Source organism: Cydia amplana, chromosome 22, assembly GCF_948474715.1.
Source record: "Cydia amplana chromosome 22, ilCydAmpl1.1, whole genome shotgun sequence".
In the NCBI taxonomy this organism is placed as follows: Eukaryota; Metazoa; Arthropoda; class Insecta; order Lepidoptera; family Tortricidae; genus Cydia; species Cydia amplana.
Window position 1 is genome coordinate 2,538,639 of NC_086090.1, and position 25,459 is coordinate 2,564,097.

General features: G+C 37.7%; 1 protein-coding gene across 1 annotated transcript in view; it reads right to left on the reverse strand.

Moving 5' to 3' along the window:
- Window positions 1-25,459, reverse strand: part of LOC134658492 (uncharacterized) — a 49,374-nt gene that overhangs the window by 1,295 nt on the left and 22,620 nt on the right. The window contains exons 2-3 of the mRNA XM_063514178.1: window positions 19,380-19,563; window positions 17,644-17,819 (exon numbers count right to left, since the gene is read on the reverse strand). Of these exons, the coding sequence (XP_063370248.1) occupies window positions 17,644-17,819; window positions 19,380-19,499 (296 nt within the window). The 5' untranslated portion in view covers window positions 19,500-19,563. The remainder of the gene's footprint in view (window positions 1-17,643; window positions 17,820-19,379; window positions 19,564-25,459) is intronic.

The window sequence follows — 25,459 nt, forward strand, 5'->3', positions numbered from 1 at the left end:
TAAATAATATTTATATACCCGAAAATCTATATTTGTTCTAGGGATTAAAACTATGGCATTTATTGTTTTTAACAAGTCAGTTACATTTAAAAAAAATCCTAAAATAATTTAAAAAATCTAAAAATAAATCTGTTTGTCGACTTCTCAAAGATTCTTTACTTATTTGAAATGGTTTAGGTATCTCATGTCTCCCTTTTATCATTAGGTCATGATCTTTTCATCAGAGGGAAAACTTTAACACCGGATTTTAGTGACATGATTATTTCTTGTGAAGTGCCTACAGAAGTGCGCACAAGGTTTCAAAAACGTTAGAAATTCCATAGGAATTTGAGAAAAATTTCATTTTGGGAACGGAAAATTTCGATCTTCAAACAAAACTATTTGAAGTTTCCGAAAATTTTCAATGTAAAAGTAAATTCGTACATTTTCTCGATCGTAGTCATATTTCAGCTAATTATATATTGTATGGAGATGATGCGATTGGTTTTATAATAAAAAGTGGTGGATTTTAGAGGATTACTACCTATAATATTTATCACAATATTTTAAGTAGAGACATATATCATCATCTTCCTCGCTTTGTCCCGGCATTTTGCCACGGCTCATGGGAACCTGGGGTTCGCTTGGCAACTAATCCCAGTAATTGGCGTGGGCACTAGTTTTTACGAAAGCGACTGCCATCTGACCTTCCAACCCAGAGGGGAAACTAGGCCCGTATTGGGATTAGTCCGGTTTCCTCACGATGTTTTCCTTCACCGAAAAGCGACTGGTAAATATCAAATGATACATAAGTTCCGAAAAACTCATTGGTACGAGCCGGGGTTCGAACCCGCGACCTCCGAATTGCAAGTCGCACGCTCTTACCGCTAGGCCACCAGCGCTAAGTAGAGACATATAATGGGTGATTAAATAATAATTATTGCCATAAAACAGCATCCTGTAGCCGGTACAATCGCCACGTCAAAGGTCAATCTCCGGCACAGTCGGTACAGTCGCGCCCACGAGTCAATACGCTCATTACTGCTGGGACGTGCACTATTTCCGATATCTTAGAGCGGTCCAAGTCATAAGCGGTAGCGATTGTCAATATGGAAATAATAGTTATAGCCAATTTACGACCCACTTATGGACATATGATTCCCATGCACAAAGGGTATGTTTATTCATATGAAATTTATTAATGGATGTTAGTACTTATATAAAATAAGTAGGTACCTATATATAAAGTATTAAGATAATTTACATAATTTACTGCCATGTGGGATGTTGATTCGACGATCATTTTTAATAATTTCATTATTTATTTTAATTTAATTTAGTAATTTATTTATACCACAGGAGACCCCAGGGCTGACGCATACTTCTCGCAACAGTCGCAACGTATCGCCCTGGCCCGGGGCTCTGTTGCATGGAGTATTCTTTTATTATATCTAGATAATTGGGGGTTTTCAACAAATTTAATTTATTTGCAGTTTCAGTTTTTTTACGGAAAAACGTATTTACACACATCGTTGAATAATAAAGACTCCTGTGATAGTTAAGAACACTAAAGCTTTTTTTAAATGGTAAGCAGTCACCGTAGTTTCATTTCTTTATTTTTTATTTTATTTTATTTATTGAGAAACAAACGGTCATATACAAAAATCTGTACATAAATAGTTAACTCCCACAAGACCTACAGTTTCCTTAAATTGTAACTGTGCTAAATAGGTACTATATAATATAAGTGCACATACATTTACACTACAAGTATAACTTTAACAAAAAATATTTGAGAAGTTACACATTATGTCATAAACTTTAATCTTTAATCTGAAATTTAATGTAATCTAAGGGTTTGGAACATTAGTGAATTGTATCGCTAATCATTGGAACATTTTCTTTAAAGATATTATACTACTATTAAAAATATCAAAGTCTGTTAGTTTATCACATTCATTAAAAAGTCGGCAAGCACGTCTAATAAACATATTACGGGCATAACATGTTCTGCTAATAGGAATAGAGAACAATTCCTTTCTGCGACACTGACGTATACGGACACGAGGGACCTTGAGATAAACCATTTCAAGTAAGGAAGGGATTTCTAATTTTGAATTTAGTATTTCTTGTTGATTTATGTCGGCCAGACCTGCTTTTGGTGTAGTTTTGGTGTGTATGGGTTAATGCAGAGATTTGTTTTACCAATGTCAGCACAAAATATTAGTCGCGGGCAGATACTAGCTACTAGCTAGTATGCTTTATAAATTTTTGGTTATTTATGGTTTTTGCGTATGTTTTTACCAACGGGATGAGAACCATTACAAAATTGATATGCGGTGACTTTGGTAGTACGACTATAATTTATACATATAATTCAGTAGTAAATAGACTAAATTCTATGTATTCACGAGTATTACGCCATTTAGGGTCCCAGTTAAAATGGTTGTTCCATACATACGCTATGGAATGTCTAATTTAGCTAGAACCCTAAATGGCGTTACAATCACGCAGCGTGACTGTACCTACAATTATAGTCGTTTAACTATTAAGTATGTAGTTAAGTACCATAATATATTTTTTAAAATAAAAACTGATAGTTGTTTGATTACTTTACACAGCAACTAACTTATTGTAAGCAAATAGGCCACAAGAGCACTTTTTGTAAGATTCATATAAGACATAGGTACCTATCTGAAGATGTAACTATATTTCGCCTAAAGCTAAAAAGCTTATTAAAACTAAACATAAACCTACATAAATAAGTAACGCAAACGCTCCAAAATAACATCGTCTTCAAGCCTAATCGATATAAGCCCCGCGCGTTTCTAAGCCTTAAACCCAGGGCATAAAGTCTACATTCCCCTAAAGAAAATCCAGTAGGTATAGCATGGCGGTTCAATTCCACGAACGGAAATGCAAAGAGATTCAACTTGGAAATTTTATTGCTCCGCCGAAACATAATTTTGATATATTCCGAATGGTCGCCAATGTGAGAGGCATAATTATTGTAGATAAGTTTGGGATTTTATTGTGTTCTTTTAAGTATTAAATAAGAGTGGGATATACGGGCAGGGGCATTGACGTATAATATCTAAGGACGGGCTAATGGGGCACTAAAAATGGTACTAGTTCAGCGGTGTTACTCACGAATTCCAGCCAATCGTGCAGTCTAACGCAACTAGTTGCGACCAATAGCGCGTGTAATGCGAACTCGTCAACCAATCGCGCGCGTGATGCGAACTCATCAACCAATCCCGTTGTAGCGGTTTCACACCGCTGTACTGGCCCCTGTCATACCTACCTCAGCTCTGCAGCGTCTTTGATAGCACAAGGTGTGCAAGTGTTATTTTAATCGTCATAATTTCATAGAAGTTTGACGTTTATGATAACACTTTCACACTCTGTGGTATCAAAGACGCTGCAGAGTGCAGAGTTAGCTTAGCCTGACTCTAGGAAGCATTGTATTTTGAAATAATATGTGACTGCGTAAATTATTAGCTTTTGTAATGAAATGAAATGAAATGAAATTAAATGAAATTAAATGAAATTTGTTTATTAATAACAATTTGTTAAATGTCAAGTTGTACATAATTTCAATCAATAAGATATAATCATGGTGGGTCCCATCCCTTAAATACAAATTTCGTATTTTCTAGTCCGCTAACCTTAAATTTTAGTACATTTAAGTGGCCGTTAGCGGCCGCTATGAAGCTCTAAAGTTTGCGTTTTTTTATTTGTAGTCTGCCTCTTTCCCACTCATGAAATATTCATATACTTGATATCCTTTTTACACACTTCATATATCTTGAAGCGCTAGTTTGTAAGCTCTTTAGATCTGTGAGTATTTTAGACATTGTAAGCTTGTATGAAAGTTCTCGAAGTCTTTATTTTAGCCTCAGCTATCTACACTCGTGAGTCACCAGATCGATAGTAAATTTTACGAGTTGCGGAGCGCAGACTGAAACCAATCTAGGGACACTAGCGACGCTTCAGATGAAAACAGCTGAGAAATATTTTTACTGTAGTAAAAGCTTGACTTTTACAGCTTTCATGCTATTTGAAATGTATGCATAATATATTATAATGAATAAGCTCGTTTTTAAAATCTTTTAAACAAGAATTGGATGTGGAGCTAAATTCAGCAGTTCATATAACTTAAAAAATAAATCAAATTATTTTATTAAATTACTGTAATTAGTGACTTTTGCTTGTCACCTGACGATATTATCAGCAGCAGAAGTTGATAAGCGGGCGAGTTATTCAAAATTACCTTGACACGCTCTAACTCTCTTAACAATAAAGTCGCGTCAAGATTATTTTGAACACCTCGCCCGCTTAGCAACTTCTGCGGCTGATTGTACAAATTATAAACTAATCATAAGTAATTATAATTAATAAGAGTAGAAAAGGTTCAGGTAAAAGTAGAATATATTCTTAACTAGCGACCCGCCCCGGCTTCGCACGGCTTAACAAATTATACATAAATCTTCCTCTTGAATCACTCTATCTACATTGTGCCCTTTCGGTATACTATGCCTATGCCTATTCGTGGCTGCGCTATGGAGTGATCCTGTGGGGATCCAGCACAGATGCTCAAGATCTCTTTATCATGCAAAAACATTGTGTCCGTATTCTTGCTAACATACGAGTGCCGGAAAGCTGCCGCCCGTTCTTTTTGAAATATAAATTGCTGACCCTACCTTGTATATACATTCTAGAAACAGCAAACTTTGTACGAAAACACCTACACCTATACCAAATGCGTAAAGACGTAGTAGCAGGTACCACGAGATGTAACAATTTATTAGCTACTCCGACATGTAATCTAGCAATATATAAAAATAGCCCCCACGTAAGATCAATCAAAATATTCAACAAGCTCCCTCATAATATATCTACTGAGACGAAAGACAAAATATTTAAAAGAAAACTCATTAACTTACTTACCGAAAAATGTTACTATAGCATCGATGATTTCCTAAATGATGATAACCTTAATTAATTAACTAATCTGACCTACTTTTCTAGATGTAAGGAAAAAACGGTATTTTATTCGAATTAACTATATATTATAAATATAATTAAATTAAGATATTAGAGAATTAAGTAAAAATTTCGTATTGCTATATAAGTTAGTGATTAAGTAAATGTAAGACAGCTACAATCATATTGTAACACCCTCACAGGGTAACATGTACGCTTCCTAACATTAAGTATAACATCATGTATTTCTATGCATCAATGTACATGTATGCAATAAATGACAATAAACAATAAAAAACCGCATCAAAATCCGTTGCGTAGTTTTAAAGATCTAAGCATACATAGGGACAGACAGCGGGAAGCGTCTTTGTTTTATACTATGTAAGTGATTAATTACTTTACTAATTATATTTCTCAGACTCTGAAAGTCGATAATTATTTTCCTATGAAGCGAGTTAAAAGTCGTTTCAACCCAGGAGTTTTCTTTCAGTACCTACTTATATATATTTTTATTGTTTACTCTTAACCATTCCAAAGCAAACCCGAGCCTTAATTTTGTTTAATGGGTCAAATGCGCGGTTAAATAAAATCTGCGTGCAATCCCGGAGCGGTATCGGACCGAATAGCGAGGCGTCAGATTCGTGCTGCACGCCTCCTCTGGCCGGCGCCCAAATGCGCCGAGGTCTGAGGCACAGGCGACAGCGGTTCGGTATTCTGTACTTAAGGGGCCCACTGATTACTTGTTCGCCGGACGATATCAGCCTGTCAGTTAAACGCAAAAGGTGACAGTTCCGAACAACTGGCAGGCTGATTTTCGTCCGGCGAACTGGTAATCAGGTGGGCCCCTTTAGTCTTATGTTATGTCCTAAGCTTGAAAAAACCCCCGTCATTTGAAAACAGAGCGTTGCAGTTATGTCGTAGACAACAGCATATCTCTTATTTCCAATCTAGTTTATTTTTTCTTGAGGGCAAAGTTTAATGACAGGTAGGGAGTGTTTGCACAAGACGTAAACAGATCCGCGCGGCTAACCGGCCAATATCATGCATTCCGACAAGGTTTGCGATGACGCGCCGCACGCTGTAGGTAGGCGTGGCGTTCAAAGGGTTAACTTAACTTAATTATCGATACTTTTGCCAAATAACCGCCCCCAGCTTTGTTTATAAGTGAATCTTTTTCGTAATTACTATTTCAGAGTCGATGGTAAAGCTCAAACAAAGCAAATTTTAAATGACGTTTAGATGAGAAAAAGTTACGATGTTGAGTAAAACTTCATAAAAAATATAATACGGATTCGAAAATTACTTATAAATAAGGTACAAAATTAATCTTGCAGTTGTCCCTATACACTGACATGATTACCAACTGCAAATATAACTTTGTCATCAAAGAAGTATACAAATGTACAGTTTTCGGATTTCCCCCTTTATTTGTGCTGTATGACAATCCTCGCCTTATTTCATGTTTTAAAGCAAGGTACCTACTCTAAAAAAAAATTGGTCTTTGTACAGTCAGCATCAAATAAGTGATAGCCAAAGTGACCAAAATTTAAACTTAGGTACGACGCGATGGTCAACGTGATTTTTATATGAATCCCATAGACTCGCAACGATAATTATGATTTTCCGTGTAGACACTGTAGACTAAAAACGGACATTTTGGAATATTCGGCGTATACCCATATTCGTATTACTATTCGTTACCTCACTAAACAATTAGCGGACTGATCAACGTCACTCAGCAGTGAACTATGAAACTTCCCATGCAATAAAATTTAGCGAACGCTTCAACGGTGACATACGGTTTGGTGCAACCGACCATATGTATAGTCAGTTGTAACTGTACCAATTTAATGCGGCCCATATTTCCCAATTTTTTTTTAGCCAATTTGCCACTTGTCACGGTGCCATCTTACAAAGTAAAAAAATGAAAACCAAGTGTCTAATATTATTATTACTGAGTCGAGATGACATAGTTATAGTCTTGTAAAACAATATGCCATTAAAAAAAGAGAGACTACGAGACTATAGGTCTATTCTTATCTAATACCTTTAAACGAGCAATTCTTGCATATTTATTTATTTATTTATTTATATGTATATATATTTCGGAACGGCTCTAACGATTTCCATGAAATTTGCTATATGGGGGTTTTTGGGGGTGACAAATCGATCTAGCTAGGTTTTATCTCTGGGAAAACTCGCATTTTCGAGTTTTTATATGTTTTCCGAGCAAAGCTCGGTCTCCCATATATTTGTCTTTAAAAAACATGAACCATGTATGACTGTTTGTTTCAGAATAAATAAAAAAAGGGCGCGTAGTGCTGAAAATATGTTAAAAATCGAATTTGCCACCTTTTTGAGTATCTAAAAAAATGTTTTGCACGACTAATAGTATGTAAAATGGTAAATTATGACACACTAACCTCCTTCCAGTACCAACAATTTATCGAGTTAAATTAATAAAATAAATCTGCACACATCAAAATAAAAATATTCGTTACTTAACAAATTTGAACTTTATAAATTCTGTATTAAATTGACCTCGAACCTAGGAATCTGACCAAATTATTAGTCAACTTTTTGCGTTTTTCTCGAGAAAGATTTTTTCTGCTCTATACTACCGGGAGTTGTGGAGATCAAGGGGAGAGGACTTTGCCCAGCAATGGGACACTCAGACAGGCTAGAAAAAAAGGATTATTGACCACCACACACATACGAAAGGTCATTCAATATAAATAATCTTCACCCGCCACCGCTTGTTGCTTAGACCACACACAGGCGTTACGCAACCCTCTGTTTAGGGTATCTCTATCTACTGCTAATATAAAATGCAACGACTTTTTTCTCTCACTGTACTCGGTTATTGATTCAAACTATAAGTAGCACTACTAAAATATTTTAACGGTCTTTCTGGGTACTATTCTTAATGAGGTTGCAAGTTTAGTGTTCAACTGAGCTGTTTGGTAAGAATCCATACTAATATTATAAATGCGAAAGTGTGTCTGTCTGTCTGTTACCTCTTCACGCTTAAACCGCTGAACCGATTTAGTTGTAATTTGGTATGGAGGTAGTTTGAGTCCCGGGGAAGGACATAGGGGAGTATTTATTTCAGAAATCACCCTTTAAGGGGGTTGAAATTTGTATGGAAAATTAAAAGGAGATTGGGTAAAAATAAGCTGGCGCATTACTAACTCCACGCAGACGAAGTCGCGGGCAAAAGCTAGTTTATTATAAAAGCCCGGGTTTGCGGAGGCAAAAACGTACCAGTGCTAGTGATTAATTAAAAATCGACTCGAGTGTTATCGATATCAATAGTGACGTCACGATCAAGTAAAGTTTTTATGCCTCTGCTTTGCCGAGTGCTCAGAACCCGTAGCATGAGTCACTGACAGTGTCAAAACTGAAATTTACGCTATCGAGAACGTAATTTACTTTCTATACATCTCGTTTGCACTAATATGCGAGTACGAGCGAGATGTATAAAAAGTAAATTACGTTCTCGACGGCGTTTATGTCAGTGCCAAACTGATGGCAGCCGCGCGTACCTACTAAGTACTTAGTGTAAATTTCATTCAATAGCGCGACGAGCGTTCGCGTTTGCGTCTATTTTTGTGTAGGATTTGAACAGCGCGCCAAGCGGGACGTTGTGTAAACTCAAAATCCCGTAGGTACATAATGATACTTAACGTAAACGAGTACGTCACGTACTTTGCTACAGTAAATAGTGCTTCTAGTTTAGTAGATTTATCCAATTTTCAAAAATATTTATTTATTTATTTATTTATTTTAATCTTTATTGCACAATACATGAAGGTACAAATGGCGGACTTAATGCCTTAAGGCATTCTCTACCAGTCAACCAATGGGTCAAACCAGAAAGATTAAGTAGGTGCAGTGTCTTTTAAAATATATTAATATGAAAACAGGACTATATCATTATGAATATAAACTATATTGATATACTTACACATATACTTAATATAGAAATAAACCTACATATATACCATACATATATAAACACCTAGTGTGAATCATTAAGTTGACGAAGAGGAAAGTTTGTCAAGGAAATACTTGCGCAGCATGCGCTTGAATGTGAATTTGGTCTGCGCTTGTCTGATAGGGAGTGGGAGAATGTTCCAAAGTCTGATAGCCTGAATAGTGAAAGAATTGGACATGAAACCCGTTCGATGCTGGGGGACAATGAGCGTAAGGCTACGGGAAGAGCGAAGATCTGTAATACCTGGACGTGGAGTGACAAATTTAAATTTCGACCGGAGATAATCTGGGGCGGACGGGTCAAACAAGATTGAGTAGAGAGTACACAGAGTACGAAGGGACCTACGTTCTCGTATAGGGAGCCAATTAAGTTTTCTACGGAAATAAGAGATATGGTCATACTTACGAAGTCCGAACACGAATCGAATGCAGCTGTTAAGTAGCCGGTCAAATTTATTTAAAGAATCTTGAGTGATATTAGTGTAAAAATATCAAACATTCGAAGTCCCAAGTTCGCACAAGAGCCCCAAATTAAAGGGTCTCAGTATAGACCGGGCCGTGGCTGGGCCGGAGCTTCCGGAGCTTCGTTATCTATGGAAAGCACCACGTGATCACCGATCAGCAGTCGGCCCGGGCACGGCCCGGTCTAGCGTGAGTCACCCTTAAACTAACTAACTAACTATTACGGCTCAGCGACCCAAAGAGGATCTTGGCCTCCGAAACGAGAGCACACCATTTTTCCCGATCCTGCGCCGTTTCTTGCCAATTATCGGCTTGAAGCTGACTATCGGGGTGAGTCATCCTTAAGTCATAATTATATGTATGTACAGTCGCCATCAGATATATCGGAGCGGCTAAGGCGCTCACAAATATCTGAACACGCCTCTATTGTCAGGGCGTTAGAGTGCGTATTCAGATATTGTGAGCACCTTGGCCGCTCCGATATACTGTACTAATTACTACAAGAGAACAAACATGTAAACAAAAATTTGACTTACTCAGTCATCTTTTAGCCACAGGGCGTCTCCATACCGGCCGCTATTGTCTCCAATTCTGAAATTGTATTATTACAATTGTAAATCATAACGATCAATATCTGGGAGAACGAGCTTTGTTCGGAAAACATTAAAATTCAAAAATGCGCGCTTCCCCAGAGATAAGACCTAGCAAATTTTTCGCCCCCGAAAACCCCCATATAGCAAATTTCATCGAAATCTTTAGAGCTGTTTCCGAGATTCCTTAAATCCATACTATAATATTAAAAATGCGAAAGTGTGTTTGTCTGTCTGTTACCTCTTCACGCTTAAACTCCTAAACCGATTTAGTTGAAATTTGGTATACAGACACTTTGAGTTCCGGGAAAGGACATGATACTTTTTATCTCAGAACTCACTCCTCAAGGGGGTGAAATGGAGGGTGGAAATTTATATGGGGAATCAATAACCGCTGAACCGGTTTAGAAGAAACTTGACGGACGACAGTTCATTCCACAAAACTCCTAAAACTACTCATTCGGAAATAAAACCATATGTCGCTCATAGATTAGAAAGAAAAAAATCTATTCATCATTTCGACATTACATGAATGAATAAAAGAATTCATGAATATATCAAACTGCCCGATCGTCTGTTCCCATATCGGTAAATCATGCATTTTGATACGTTATTGAATTAATAACATAACCGTATTGAGATGGGAAACGGTCAGATAATTGGCTGGAAGAAGAAAATCTCGACATCATAGTATTATAATCATTACAATACGCAATACAGTCTGGTTTTTGAACTATGGACTGCTGCCCAAAGAAAATAGTATGGAATTTTAAATCATTTATTTGCTTGCAAAGTACGAGTATGAAACGATGTATTACCTACTCACTCTCCGTTTATTTAATTATCTTAGAACCGCCAAAGTGCAAATAATATCTAAACATGAATTAATTACATATAATGTTTCCATAGCGGGCTGATTTTTGTTATCTTGTCGAATTTGTTATTGGATTTGGATGAAATTTGGCTGGTTTATAGATAAATACAATTATGTAATTTTCCGTCGAGTTATGAAAACACGATGGTTTCGTAACTCAGAGTAAGATTTTTTAGGATATACCTACTTTTTTTTTTAATTTATTTATTTCAAAAAATACTCATGTCTAGGCATACTAAGTTTCGCCAAACTGTAGACAGTTTGTTGGCGAATAGTGCGCTCTCAATTATTTTTATAAGTAACTTTATGCGTTATACCTACAGAGTACAGAGCAAATTGTATATATATATTATTCTTAGGTTAAGTTAAATCTAAAGTTACCATGTATAATATATTAATAATTCAACAAGACCGGTTTGTAACACTGTACTTAGGGGAGACCGAGGTGAATAAAGCAGAGGTAAGTTGAAACATTGTCAATTTTTGAGGCAAGGACGCATATTGAGGGACCAAGCGAACGATGGGACAAGGCTAAACATCGTTTTTAGGGTTCCGTACCCAAAGGGTAAAAACGGGACCCTATTACTAAGACTCCGCTGTCCGTCCGTCCGTCCGTCCGGCCGTCTGTCACCAGGCTGTATCTCACGAACCGTGATAGCTAGACAGTTGAAATTTTCACAGATGATGTATTTCTGTTGCCGCTATAACAACAAATACTAAAAACAGAATAAAATAAAGATTTAAGTGGGGCTCCCACACAACAAACGTGATTTTTGACCGAAGTTAAGCAACGTCGGGCGGGGTCAGTACTTGGATGGGTGACCGTTTTTTTGCTTGTTTTGCTCTATTTTTTGTTGATGGTGCGGAACCCTCCGTGCGCGAGTCCAACTCGCACTTGGCCGGTTTTTTTTTCCACCTCGGTGACAGTTATAGATGTGTCAAAATGGACGTTTTTTCAATCTACCTCTCTGTCTATTACAGCAGCGGTTCTCAATCTTTTTTTTGACGGAACCCTTTTGGAAAGCGAAATACTTGATGGAACCCTACAATAAAACAATAGTTTTTAGAAGTGTATTTTTTTATTGAATAAGCGTAATTCTAAATTCTTGCGGAACCCCTGCAGGGAGTGCAGGGGTGTCGCGGAACCCTAGGGTTCCGACTTTGAGTATGGCTGGTCTACAGCATAAAAATCGTACCAAATGTCACATTGGCATTTCGGGTACCTAAAGCAAAGACATATATTATGTAACTCCGTATAAGATTAATAAAGTCTAAGGAAAAAAATGTGCCTCGGAAAACAAGAAAATGTCATTCTCGGATAGATGGCGCACACATCTTTGGCCTATGCTCGGCTCGATGGCGTTGAGGACACCGTTTCATAATTAACAATATATATCTTCGTATGGACTTCTCATAGTTTCCTTTACGCCCGAGATCTAACATTTAACACTTAGGTATCAGTAAAAGAACATGGGTCGAAATGCTATAAAAATAATAACATAATTTATCCATATATATACATTTTTTTGATAGTTTTATACATTTTCATTTTGAGTTTTAATCGTGTGTCGATAGATGGCAGTAAATTTGCTGTGACTACAAAATACTATGACAGCTAGGACCTCTCTATATTATTTATTCTCTTTGCCTAAAGTAATCCTATTAAACAACTCTCAATACTCGGAACTTCTATACTCAGAACGAAATAACAAAATAATCTACGACTCATGCCGACCTCTAGAAGTCCGGACGCTTATATAATTCCTTCAGACTTTCCCCGATTCGTCCTGGCCACAGACAAGACATCCTCCAGACTGAGCATAGTAGCGCTACCCCCTCTGCCACAAATATACGATAGTTTTACTCCATTTTCGAGTCAAAGTGTCTTTGTGTGACGTCCGTGTCTTTGAACGGACCAATCACGGCACGGGACTCGCTCACCTCGTCCCCCGCACCCCAGTATTTTTGGCAGCACCGGTTTCATGAAATAATTGCTCTAAACTCCGTCTAGAGGATTCCTAGTCTATGGTCCTGGCTATATTTCTGATATTTTACGAGGTCAGTTGACAGTTACCCAATTTTATGTGGACTGGGATGACGTTTTATTAAAACTTCACGGTTTTGATGAGACGTTACTACGTTTCAGTAATATCTGGGATACCGAGCTTTGCTCGAAAAACATTAAAAACTCAAAAATCCGCGTTTACGGAGATATGATCTAGCTAGAACGACTTTTCGCCCCCGAAAACCCTCATATAGCAAATTTCATCGAAATCGTTAGAGCCGTTTCCGATATCCTCAATATAATATATTAATTGCTCGTTTAAAGGTATAAGATATGAATTCGTATCATGGAACGTTCTTTATTACGACGGTAGGTATCTAATGAACGTCGTAAATTATTTGAACGAATGTCACAATTTTTTTAAGGAAATTGAATTAACATCAACCTTAAGATTTACCATGAACCTACCATAAACTAAAAATGCGTTTTATGTGTACGTAAAATGTAGGTAGGTACCTATCCATAATTCTATTCTATCCCTTTACAATAACACTGGCAAGAAATACGATGTATAGTTGGTCAAACCAATTTGTCAGTCAGTAAGAACCAGGAAAACTATACTCATCCTTTTCTTTTGGGTGCTATTACTAGTGTAAGACAAAGATAGTATGATTCTCTCTGTCTATGTTTGAAATGAGACAGTCCTTTGACAAACTAATATAATCTTTCTTTCCCTAGGACGTTTTTATGAGTAACCCTTCGTTTTACTACGCTCATCATTTACCCTTTACTAGCGATTTACAACCGTTATCATATGTAACAAGTACCTACGTTATATTGAAGAGGTTTACGAGGTTTAGATAAAAGTGTAACTATTTTTTTACGTTTTTTCTACTCATTCGCTCATATTGGTTATTTTTAAGTCATCCATGTAGTCAAAAATAAACTGGCCAAGTGCGAGTCGGACTCGCCCACGAAGGGTTCCGTACCAATACGCAAAAAACGGCAAAAAAAATCACATTTGTTGTATGGGAGCCACTTAAATATTTATTATATTCTTTTAGTATTTGTTGATATAGCGGCAATAGAAATACATCATCTGGGAAAATTTCAACTGCCTAGCTATCACGGTTTATGAGATACAGCCTGGTGACAGACAGACGGACAGACGGATAGTGAAGTCTTAGTAATAAGGTCCCGTTTTTACTCTTTGGGTACGGAACCCTAAAAATGTAATCCCACCTGTACGGGTGCAGCGATAAAATTGGCTTCAGATTCTCTTATTTTTTGGCCATGTCTACAGGACGGATCTGAACTCGTTAAAATGTGTATGACCCTAATCAGTTAATCACCTTAAATTTTACGTGATTGACTTGGTTTAAATACTTTAATAAGCTTAATACTGAAAATACAAATATTTTCCTTACCATTTCAAGTCCTGAGGTCTCAAGTTCCTTCAAAGAGCTGCTTGCTTTCTGGAAACAACTTAATTAAAATTATATTCGCAAAAGTCCATTATCAACACTGAAAGAAAATCTTGTAGATTATAATAGTACAATAAACATAATGCTATTTAAAGGTGACAGTCCATTTCCAACCGCAGCTGCACTACTCTTCATTTTACTATGGAAATTGACAGTAACAGCGGCGCGTTCAGTACCAGTAGTGCAGCTGCGGTCAGAAATGGAATGTTACCCTAAGGTGAGGCATGCCAAGGAATTTTAGATTAAATTTTTGAATTTTTAAAGTACCTAATCGAATAATTAGTAACCTAAATTTAAAACATCAATTAGCAAAGCAACATTAGCGGTTATGGAAAAATATCACAATCAGCCTGGACACACCTCGCCTTAAAGTATTTTATTACGTGATTTCCCACTATTGTCAAACTTTTATATTCTCAATCAAACTTATGAGTCATTTCGCTTTTTCCATTTATTTCTAAAATTATTTATAATTAAGTGTGTGTATTCTGTAGATGATAGTATATTCTGTTCTGAGGTTTATTTGTCTTTCATGATGGTGGACAGGTGGCAAAAGGATACAAAAATGAATTTTGGCCCTCAATTTTGACAGATGTGCATGGGGAACCCTACGTAGGTAACTATAGTTAACTATAGTTACATACGTAGTGTAAGTATACTTATGTGATTACAATAGATATATACAACGTATGTTGTTACTACGTAGTAGGCGAGGTTCGCTTAGTTATAAGGAAAAAAAATGTTATTAAAAACCCAAATTATTGTCATCCCCGCAACTAAAACAACAGTGAGATACACAGAAAATTGTCAGCCAACAATTTAAAGAGCATCCCAGCACAAAAATAACACAAATTATAAAATAGAATGCCCAAGCTCTCCAGTGGGGGAGGCCAGATTCGTTCAGCGTCTTCAGCTTAAGGTCCATTTCCAACCGCAGCTGCACTACTGTTCATTTTACTATGGAAATTGACAGTAACACCGACGCGTTCAGTACCAGTAGTGCAGCTGCGGTCAGAAATGGAAGGTTACCCTTACGCGGCTAACGCTGCGTCTTACGTAAGCGAACAACTTGCGAACGCGACGCGGCTCATCGCGGTGCGGCGGGCCCACGGCGTTCGCGTTCGCAACGAGATCGCCCACGTAGGACACTTCTATAGGCATCAAAGGATTGATTCACCCCGCGCCGCATCGCTTCGCTTCGTGTTCGCGTGTTGTTCGCCTACGTCGTACACTGCGTAACGCTCTGGCTACCCCGTCACGTCGGTATCCAACCTAATTTCTCGAGAAATACACAACAACAAGTAACACACTACCAAAATGCGAAAAAACTTAGCATCCCCCATTTACAATTACGATAGTACAATTTCCTAGATTCCATTATCACTATCCCACCGATATATCACAAAAATGCAAACAAAAAACCCCTATTTACCCCTGAAATTACTGAACCACTCCCAATTACTAGGCTAGACGTCTGGCACGATACTGTAACCTTGTCTAGATCCAGGGCACTAGACAGAACACAATTAATCATTGCTCACATATGTAAATAACGTTTTTTCCAACGGAACGGGCCAGAAGTCTGCAATTATGTACATAGCAGTGTCGGCCAAATGGTAGAACAGAGTGGTTAATATTTATTACATCCTATAATGCTCCGGGAGTGCGCTCCGCTGGTCGTTTGTCGTCGGTTGACAGTTTTTATTTGTCCTCTATGAGACTGGCGGGTAAACTAGTGTATATTTCGGATTTGAAATAAGTTTAAGTGCTGCGATGTGAGGATGGGTCTAAGAATGTTCTAGTTTCAAAGATGTATTATTAATATTTGGATTCGATCAGCGACGGAATATATATAGACGAAGATCTTAGTATATTTTTGACTGAAAAAACGGCATGACTGGCACTTATCTGACACGATTCACTGACGTTATACTCCGCCTGCGGCTTTAAATACATATTACCCAATACACAATTTCCCGCTATTAAAAAAAGTTGTGATTACAGGTCAATAAAAGTTTTGATTAGCTAAAAAACTTTTATATGCTGAACATTTTTCGATAGAAGTAAAAAATACACCTAACACCCTTTTTTTAGGCAATCGTCTTAAAAAATGTAACATTCTAACGATATCAAACTCTAATTAAAAGTACCTAACTTACACAAATTCCAACCGCGTTAATAGTTCAAGTCGGGCTATATTTTACACATTAAACCGCAAGTTTCTTGGCTCATGACGGAATCTTGAGGCGTACAATTTGGCCGAGGCCAATTTCATAAAGATGTGGGGCACCAATATCAATTAATCAAGACACGTGGAAAGCGAACCGCTATTCGCTGTATACTTAGTTATATTTGAGAATTATAGGCTATATTTCTATGGTTTTGCAACTAATTATATGGAATGATTTTCTACCGAGACCATAGAGAAATATAGTAAGACAAGAGTGCTCACGCCATACATCAGTTTTGGTACCAAAAAGACCATTAATTTCATAGTCGACATCTAGCATCGAGTAGCGGAATTAACAGTACTGCTACTTGACAATAGATGTAACACCGACCGGAAAGTCTAATGTTGTTGAGCATATATGCGCAAGTATGGACTGACGAGTGACCAATCTATGTATTTCTTTCTCTATGCCGAAACTGACTGAAATACCAAGACACGTTTGTACGTTTCCGTGAAAATACGACGGAAAATAATTATGCACTACATCACTAACGAAATTGACACATAAAAGACAAAAGCAAATCATAAGATTGATCATAAGATAGTTATATAAACACAGGGAGTTTACAACCAACGCGAGGTTTTTTATATCGAAATAAGTACTACCATATTAGACATGACATGAAAGACAAATTGAGAACTTCTGTGTATTACGTCCGTATGTGTGACGTACTGTGTATGTAAGTTGTTTTAGTGTGACTACAACTAGTGTATCTGGGCCATTTTATTTAAAGCTGTCCCCTACACTTATTTTTTTATTTTGAGAATTTCTATGTCATTTCTACTCAGAATCACGAGCTCTTTCTATCCTAATAGGAGAAAAAAAGTGTCCCAAGGTTTTTTTTCCCATTCCGTTACCATTTTTCATAGACGTTGTATGGCGGTCACGAAATGGAAATATCGAAAAATGTATGAAAATTTCGGGACACTTTTTTTCTCCTATTAGGATCAAAAGAGCTCATGATTCCAAGTAGAAATAACATAAAAAAACCCAATTTTGAAAAAAAAGTGTAGGGGACAACTTTAAATAAAATGGCCCATCTGTGTTATAGTATATGTGTGGACCTCTATGCGCAATGGCGATGATTTCCCGCATGTCTTGCGGCTCGGTGTCGGTATGCGCTGGCGCAGGATCGGCCGCTCGCTGTAGGATCTTGCGCACCACGTCTCGAGGCGGCGCGCGCAGCGGCGTTGGTCTCGATGTAAGCCCCAGCTGGAACAAATATTATTGTTTACTAGCGACCCGGCTTCGGACGGGTTAACAAATTATACATAGACCTTCCTCTTGAATCACTCTATCTATTAAAAAAACCGCTTCAAAATCCGTTGCGTAGTTTTAAAGATCTAAGCATACATAGGGACAGACAGCGGGAAGCGACTTTGTTTTATACTACTTATGTAGTGATTTACTTATATGAACCTCCACACTTACACGACTCTGCTGACCTGGTCAGCTGGAGAGGAGGGGAGAGGATCGAGATGTGAGAAGAGCATATATTATGTGGGGCACCTGGGTGGAAAACGTCCTTCCGGACATCCCAGGTACCGCCAGCGGTATTCAACGTAGCGGTGACAAAGCTCTAAAACACCTGTCTGCCCACGGAGTTCGATAACTGGCGTGAAGTGGCGCAGAATAGAGCAGAGTGGCGCTCTCTTCTATCACAGGCCAAAATGCTTTTTGGGTCACTGAGCCAGTGAAGTAGTAGTAGTACTTATATTATGAGCCTAGAGTGTCCCGAGCAAAAGTCTCCCAGTCATCCTTCCTTTCCACGTATCCCGATATTTTAAGAGGTAAAATCAAAATTTAAGTCTGGCAAGGCACAGTAATGTCATCATGCTTGAATCTGGAGCAACAGTCAAAGCTCTGGTTTGCCTACTCATAAGTCGATCGTGCAGATCGTGAATGTTGGGGTCTATAGAACTCTATTTCTATCAGCTTGTTGAGACAAGCTCCTGAAAAAACAGGTGTCTCGATGCCGGTTGAAGCATTTCTGCCGTCCTCTGCGTTCTTCGGCGTTGTCGAACGCTTTGACACGCATTCAGAACAGATACTCCGGTCAAGGTAAGAACCTTGATGGCGAGTCCTTGACCGTCTCGTCTGCGGCTTTCGGGTGCTCGACGACCGATGGGATGAATGTATGTATGAATGAATGACTATTGCACCAACCTTGGCGAGTCCTTTGATATGGTCGTCTCTGTCGCGAGACGGTTGCGCGGCGGTCGCTGACATCGGTCCAACGCTTTGACACGCGTTCAGACCAGATACTCCGGTCTCTTACCTTGATGGCGAGTCCTTGACCGTCCCGTCTGCGGCTTTCGGTTGCTTGCCGACATTGAATGAATGAATGTATGAATGACTATTGCACCAACCTTGGCGAGTATCTGTCCTTTCCTATGGTCGTCTCTGACGCGAGACGGGAGCGCGGCGGTCGTCGACATCGGTCGAACACTTTGACACGCGTTCAGACCAGATACTCCGGTCTCTTACCTTGATGGCGAGTCCTTGACCGTCCCGTCTGCAACTTTCGGGTGCTTGTCAACCGATGGGATGAACGAATGTATGAATGACTATTGCACCAACCTTGGCGAGTATCTGTCCTTTGACACCGTTCCGTCTGCGGCTCTCGGTTGCTTGCCAACATTGAATGAATGAATGTATGAATGACTACTGCACCAACGTTGGCGAGTAGGTCTCTGTCCTTTGATATGATCGTCTCTGACGCGAGACGGGTGCGGTGGGATAAATGAATGTATGAATGACAATTGCACCAACCTTGGCGAGTATCTGTCCTTTGATATGGTCGTCTCTGACGCGAGACGGGTGCGCGGCGGTCGCCGACGTCGGTCCGGGCGCGAAGGCGAGCGCCGCACACACGAGCAGCCAGGCGCGCATCGGCGCCTAGCCGAGCGTGCTCAGCCGGCGCCATTGACGCCGCGCCAACGCGACATCTCCGCGCCTGCACAACAACGAATTATGGATTTAAATAAATGTAATAAGGTAAACGTCCTGGTTCTGACGCGGTACCAGTACATTGTCATCCTGAAACTTAAGTCATTGTTAATAGAGGTGACAGCAGGGTGTCATCTATTGGGCATTAGCATGTCGAGCACTAGTATGTTTACCTTTTTATCAGATTTATACGTAAATTAGGTCACCGGTGACCGTAGGGCTAGCTCGTTCCTCGCCCAACGGATCGGCATAGCGATCGAAATGGGGAACGCAGCAAACTTTATGGGAACCCTTCATATAGGTATGTGTATTAGGCTAAATCACCTATGTTTTAATTGTTTAAACATATTAGTTATAATTATAATTTTAGGTTACATTTTATTCTAATTAACCGAGCGTTAGCGAAGGTCTCCATTTCACCTTGGGCAATAATGATTTCGTATGTCCGGATGTTCTCCTCTTCAGGTCACAACCGATTATCGTGAAGTGTTATGAGCAGGTTCTATAATTAAATATATTTTTTTGACGATCCCGTGTTTGGAAACTATTAAAAACAATTAATAACAACGGAAATGACGGAGTCATACATTTATTGAGTTTTAATGAAGTGTAGATAAGTATATATAGCTAAACCTGAGCGCCCGGAGCTACCGCGAAAACCGAAATGCGCAAATTGCGGGTATCTTTCTCTTTTACTCCAATGAAGGCGTAATTACAGTGACAGAGAAAAATTGCCCGCAATTTGCGAACTTCGATTTTCGCGATTATAACTCTGCTTCTTAGCGTTCTTCGTATCGTTCGCTTCTAAGTACTAGTTTTTGTAAAAATCTGACAGTTGAGCACGAGGTTGGAATGGCCAGCAATTCGGCTGTGAAAACATCCAATTTCTATACATCAAAATACAATGGAGGTTAGGTACCTAATCGTACATAAAACATGATATAAAATTAATACAGAAGATAGAGGAGTTAACAAGGTATAATATAGTCCTCACATAAAATAAGTAAAGGTCCAATATCTTGAGGAATATCACGTTTTTCCGCAAACCGGCAAACTCAACTATAAGCAAATTTTCAGAACCAACCCATCTCGATGTGTAGCAAAAACAACCGTCCTACCTACACAATAAGGTTCCCTTTTACTTAGAAGCGTGCATGATTTTTGTAACGCTTTCAACCACCGAAAGGGAGTATATGTACAGTATAGCTTGTTGCTCCCAATCTTATCGACCGTTTTATTATTTTGATGTTGCTTCTAGAGAACTTGTAGAAAAGGAACTATTTATTGATACCTACAGTTGTGAGGAGCTTTTCTCTGAAGGAGGATTTTCTCTTAAGGCATGAACTTTAGCTAGTTTAGCTGTTTGTGAAGACTATTATAGTGTTTTTTCGTCTTTTGTGTTATCTTATGATAAATCTAAAGTGATGTTATGTTCGAAAACTTGCTGAGCGGGTCTCGTCTTACAGAAATGATGTTAAACATGTCAGGTCGTTATATAAAAATTTATGGTTAGTATAAAATCAAATTAAAAGCTTAGTTTTCTGTCTTCGTCAATATTATTTTTTAAATTATTTTTGTAACGTTATAGTCATTTCCAATATTAAGTAACTATTTCAAAATACGAGTTACAAATAAAGTACTTGCATAAAAATAAATACTTACATTTTGTAAAATACAGCAAATCGAATTAAAAAAGTAAAAAGCAATATTTTTATTATATTAAACTATTATTAAATTAGGCAACTTGAAATGATATTTTATACTTGAATCACAAGATAGCTATATGTGAGATATATGACCGTTTATCAGCACCCCGGCGAACGACTGAAGGCAACAGGGCCGGGGTTAAATATATAACGGGGTTACTCCCACGCAATTGTGATATTAATATTAGCAGCCCTGGTAACAGGAACATAAGTGTACTAGATGTGGCTGGGGTACGCTCAATAAGAATAAGAATAAGAATAATTTAAGATAATTATAATAATAATAAGATCATTGTCCCGATAGTTGTTTCAGCGAACGGTCTAATAGCGAAGAGTCTCGACCAACATCTTGAGAGACTCTCGCTAGGTGGTTGGGTCAAGGGCCAGATGCAGAAGGCGGTCATCTTGGACACGGCGCGGATAGTCCGCCGGTTCCTCTCTCTGCAGCCCTGACCACCGGCAGCTTGGGTCTTGCCCCGCTGCTGGCGGCACCCTAGGTTAGGTTTTTTATAATATGTTTATAAGTATTTTGTATTGTTTTTGTAAGTGTTTTTGTATTTTATTTTTATATCCATATTGTAAAAAACCAACCTAAGAAGAGAAATAAATAAAAGAATAATTTATTAAGAAAACCTTATTGCTAATGTTACATTATGCGAGAACTTTTACATATTACGTACATTGTTACGTGCGCCTGAACTATGAATATAATCCTGTATCTCAGGCAAAGAGATAATATACTAATTCAATAATCAATATAGCAAATTAAAATCATGAACAAGAGACATAAATAGGTATTGAGATATCTTACACTTTGTAACCAATAATATACTATCTATAAAGTAGGTCGATCGTGTTTATTTTATTATTGCGTTGTTATTAGTTTACCTTAAAAATAGTTACGAGGAATAAGGTCAATGGAATAAGGTGGGTGAAGTGTTGGCGGTTCTCTTTCTTTCAGCGGAGAGTGAACTGATAAATATCAAATGGTATTTAAAATATAAATAGAAATCGTTTAGGACACAAGTTCCCAAAAATACGATCCCGTATTCGAATTAACGCTCTCCAGATTGCCAATTACAATGGTTACCGCTAGTACGACTAAAAACTCCAAAATATTAGAGGGACTAAACAAATTGGCTAAATCAAATATATGACTGCTAATCTGCGAAATGATCACTTGTAAAACAATTGTCTAACACATTGTAATTTCGCGGATTAGCAAAGTTACGCCTATATTTTTAGGTCAAGTAAGTCAAGTTTCAATTGGTATCAAATAAACTGCCGTATAAGAATCCAACTATACTTATTACAATAGTACAACTATGGTCCACACGTTCAGTACTTAATTAAGTGCCAGTACCAATGTTATTTTAGCACACCAATCTTCTGTACCTAGTACTATTATTATTATTAGTAGTACTATTATTTATTCTGGGTATGGTTGTTTTACGCTTTGCCTCATCCAGTAAAACTAAACCGTACTTCACCGAGGCGTGGGCGGCGAAGATCAAAGCGCACACGCCCCAGCTGGTGAACTTTGTCAATGAACTTTTATTATCGCCCTTTAAGGGTTGTTCAGAGGTAACTTTAAGAAAATAAGCGTTTACGAGCTACAGGTGGTTATATTTATTAAAATGGCTATTTCTTATGTACTTGAACAGATACTCTTCAATATTTAATAGCTTTTTCGTTGAAATCTACTTTGGCGAATATATTATGATCACGCGCCATGTTGCGGAATTTCAAGTCGGTTCATGAAGTCGGTTAAAAATGTCACCTCTGCCATCCGAGCAACGACGGAATATATTTAAAGAAAGCTCTTAGAACATATTTGATTTAAAAAAAAACTGCCTACTTGACCGACACTTATGTGACACGTATCATTAACAGTTATTATCATTGCCCATAATTATAAAGTGTCATTCTATTGGATTTGCTAACTACCTATGTAAACAAAAGTCACTAGGAAATTCATCATTCAGAGACAATTTTGATAAATTTGACATAAATTTAATTCTTATTTTTACATTTGCTTATAATATTAAGATAATTAATCACAAATTCTCCTCTCCTTGGAATTGTAAATAGTATATTGCAGTACCCAACAGGGTTCACAAAGACCTAGCTTAGGATAAGTTTACCACCTCTTTTTCTTCCTGCTAGACCTGTTCCCATTTACTTGGGGTCGGCCTTCCTTGTCCTCAATTTCCATCTAGCGCGGTCTTGCGCTACGTCTTTATTTAAATGAGCTTCTTTTAGGTCTTTTTCAACCGTCGTCCCCCAGGTGGTAGGTGGTCTGCCTGAGTTGCGTGTAGTGGTTGGCAGTTTTAGTTTGTGAAATTGCAATAAAATATTGAGTATTGAGTTTCCATAGAATTACACTTTATGTTATATCTAATTCATTGTTAATAGAGATTGTAAAATGCCTTCCTTAATTTTTATATCAATAAAATATTCCTTACCTTAAATTACGTATTCTAGTAAGTATATTTACACTAAACATTAATGAAACACTAAACATTTGAATAAAATATATTATGTGTAAACAGGCGTTCCAAGTTATAATAAATTCAAAGTCAAGATTACCGGGCTAGCAACACAAAACAAAACGGTTCAGTGGTGGCATATAATTACTATAGTAGTTTATGCAACAGTGATATAATAAGGGTTCTTAAAATTCAAGGGTCGAAGTTACAAAACGAGACGTAGTCGAGTTTTGTAAAAAAAGACCCGAGAATTTTAAGAACCAATTATGAGCTGTTGCATACATTACTTTTTCTATGACAGCTGTAGCAAAAAAAAAAAAAAAAAATTATTATTAAAAAAAAGAGTTATTATTTAAAAAAAATTGAGTTATTATTAAAAAAAAAAAAGAGGGATTATTGTAAATGAAAACATACCTCTTTCAATCAAGATGATCGGAACTTGTATCTTTAAAAAAAATAAAGCAGTTGTATTATACTCATAAGATGACTGCTAGCAGTCATCTTATGAGCCTATAGACAAATCATTCAAATGACATTGCTTTAGATATCACTGTCAGTCATTTAATTGACACATTTAAGTGCTGGAGTAGAAAAAAGTTGTTTTCATACTCCTACCTGGTGATTAACTTGTATGTTCCAATTGCGATACGAGCGGAGGCTAGCCGAATTCTACGGTACAGTCAAGTGTAAAAATATGGGTGCACACATACTGAAAAATAACTCCCAATAGCTCTTAAGTCTGCGAATTAAGAACTATAGGACATTTATGAATAAGTTATATGCACCCATATTTTTACACTTTGACTGTACTTGCGGCAATCTCTTTTTAACCTAACATGTCGCGCGAGTGACTAGTCTAAACCGTAAAATTATTCAATGTTAGTATGTCTCACAACAGTTTTAAATTCGATTAAATTCGATCTTTTTAACCTCCTGAAAATTAGTAGGTACTAAAATGTAGTTAATGTTAGAAAAGTGATCTACCTCAAATGTGACGAATTGACGATCAATAAAAGTGACCTACCTTGAAAGTGGCACTCTAAACAAAGTGACCTATCTCAAAAGTGACGGTCTAGGGAATGTAGCTCCTTAAGAATGTGATTAAGTTAAAATAAATACTACATTGTAGTTTTGCACCTCGTTCTCACACAATTGAATAAAATATGTGCAAATAGACGGCACGTTATATTCAAAGTCAAGATTACCGGGTTAGCAACACAGAACAAAACGGTTCATTCACCGCATATAATAACTAAAGTTGTATTCATACTCCTACTTGATGATTAACTTGTATGTTCCAATTGCAAACCGAGCAAAGGCGAGCTACAGTCTAAGATACAGTCGACTCAGTCATAATAATATACCTATCGAAGCGGCCAAGGTGTTCACAATATCTGAACACACACTCTAACGCCCTGACAATAGAGGCGTGTTCAGATATTTGTGAGCGCCTTAGCCGCTCCGATATATCTGATAGAGTCTGTCCTTGCGGAAATCTCTTAACTAATAACTAATAGGACGTGACTAATGTTACTACTAAAAAGTGACCTACCTACCTTTAAAGTAACACTCAAAGTGAGCTACCCCAAAAGTGGCGGTCTACTAAAGTGAGTAACCACGAACGTTTTGGAAACTCAAAATCACAAAGCGCGGGGTTCACTGCAATGTCCCTTAGCTGCCCTCTGTTAAACTTTTATTGTTAAATAAA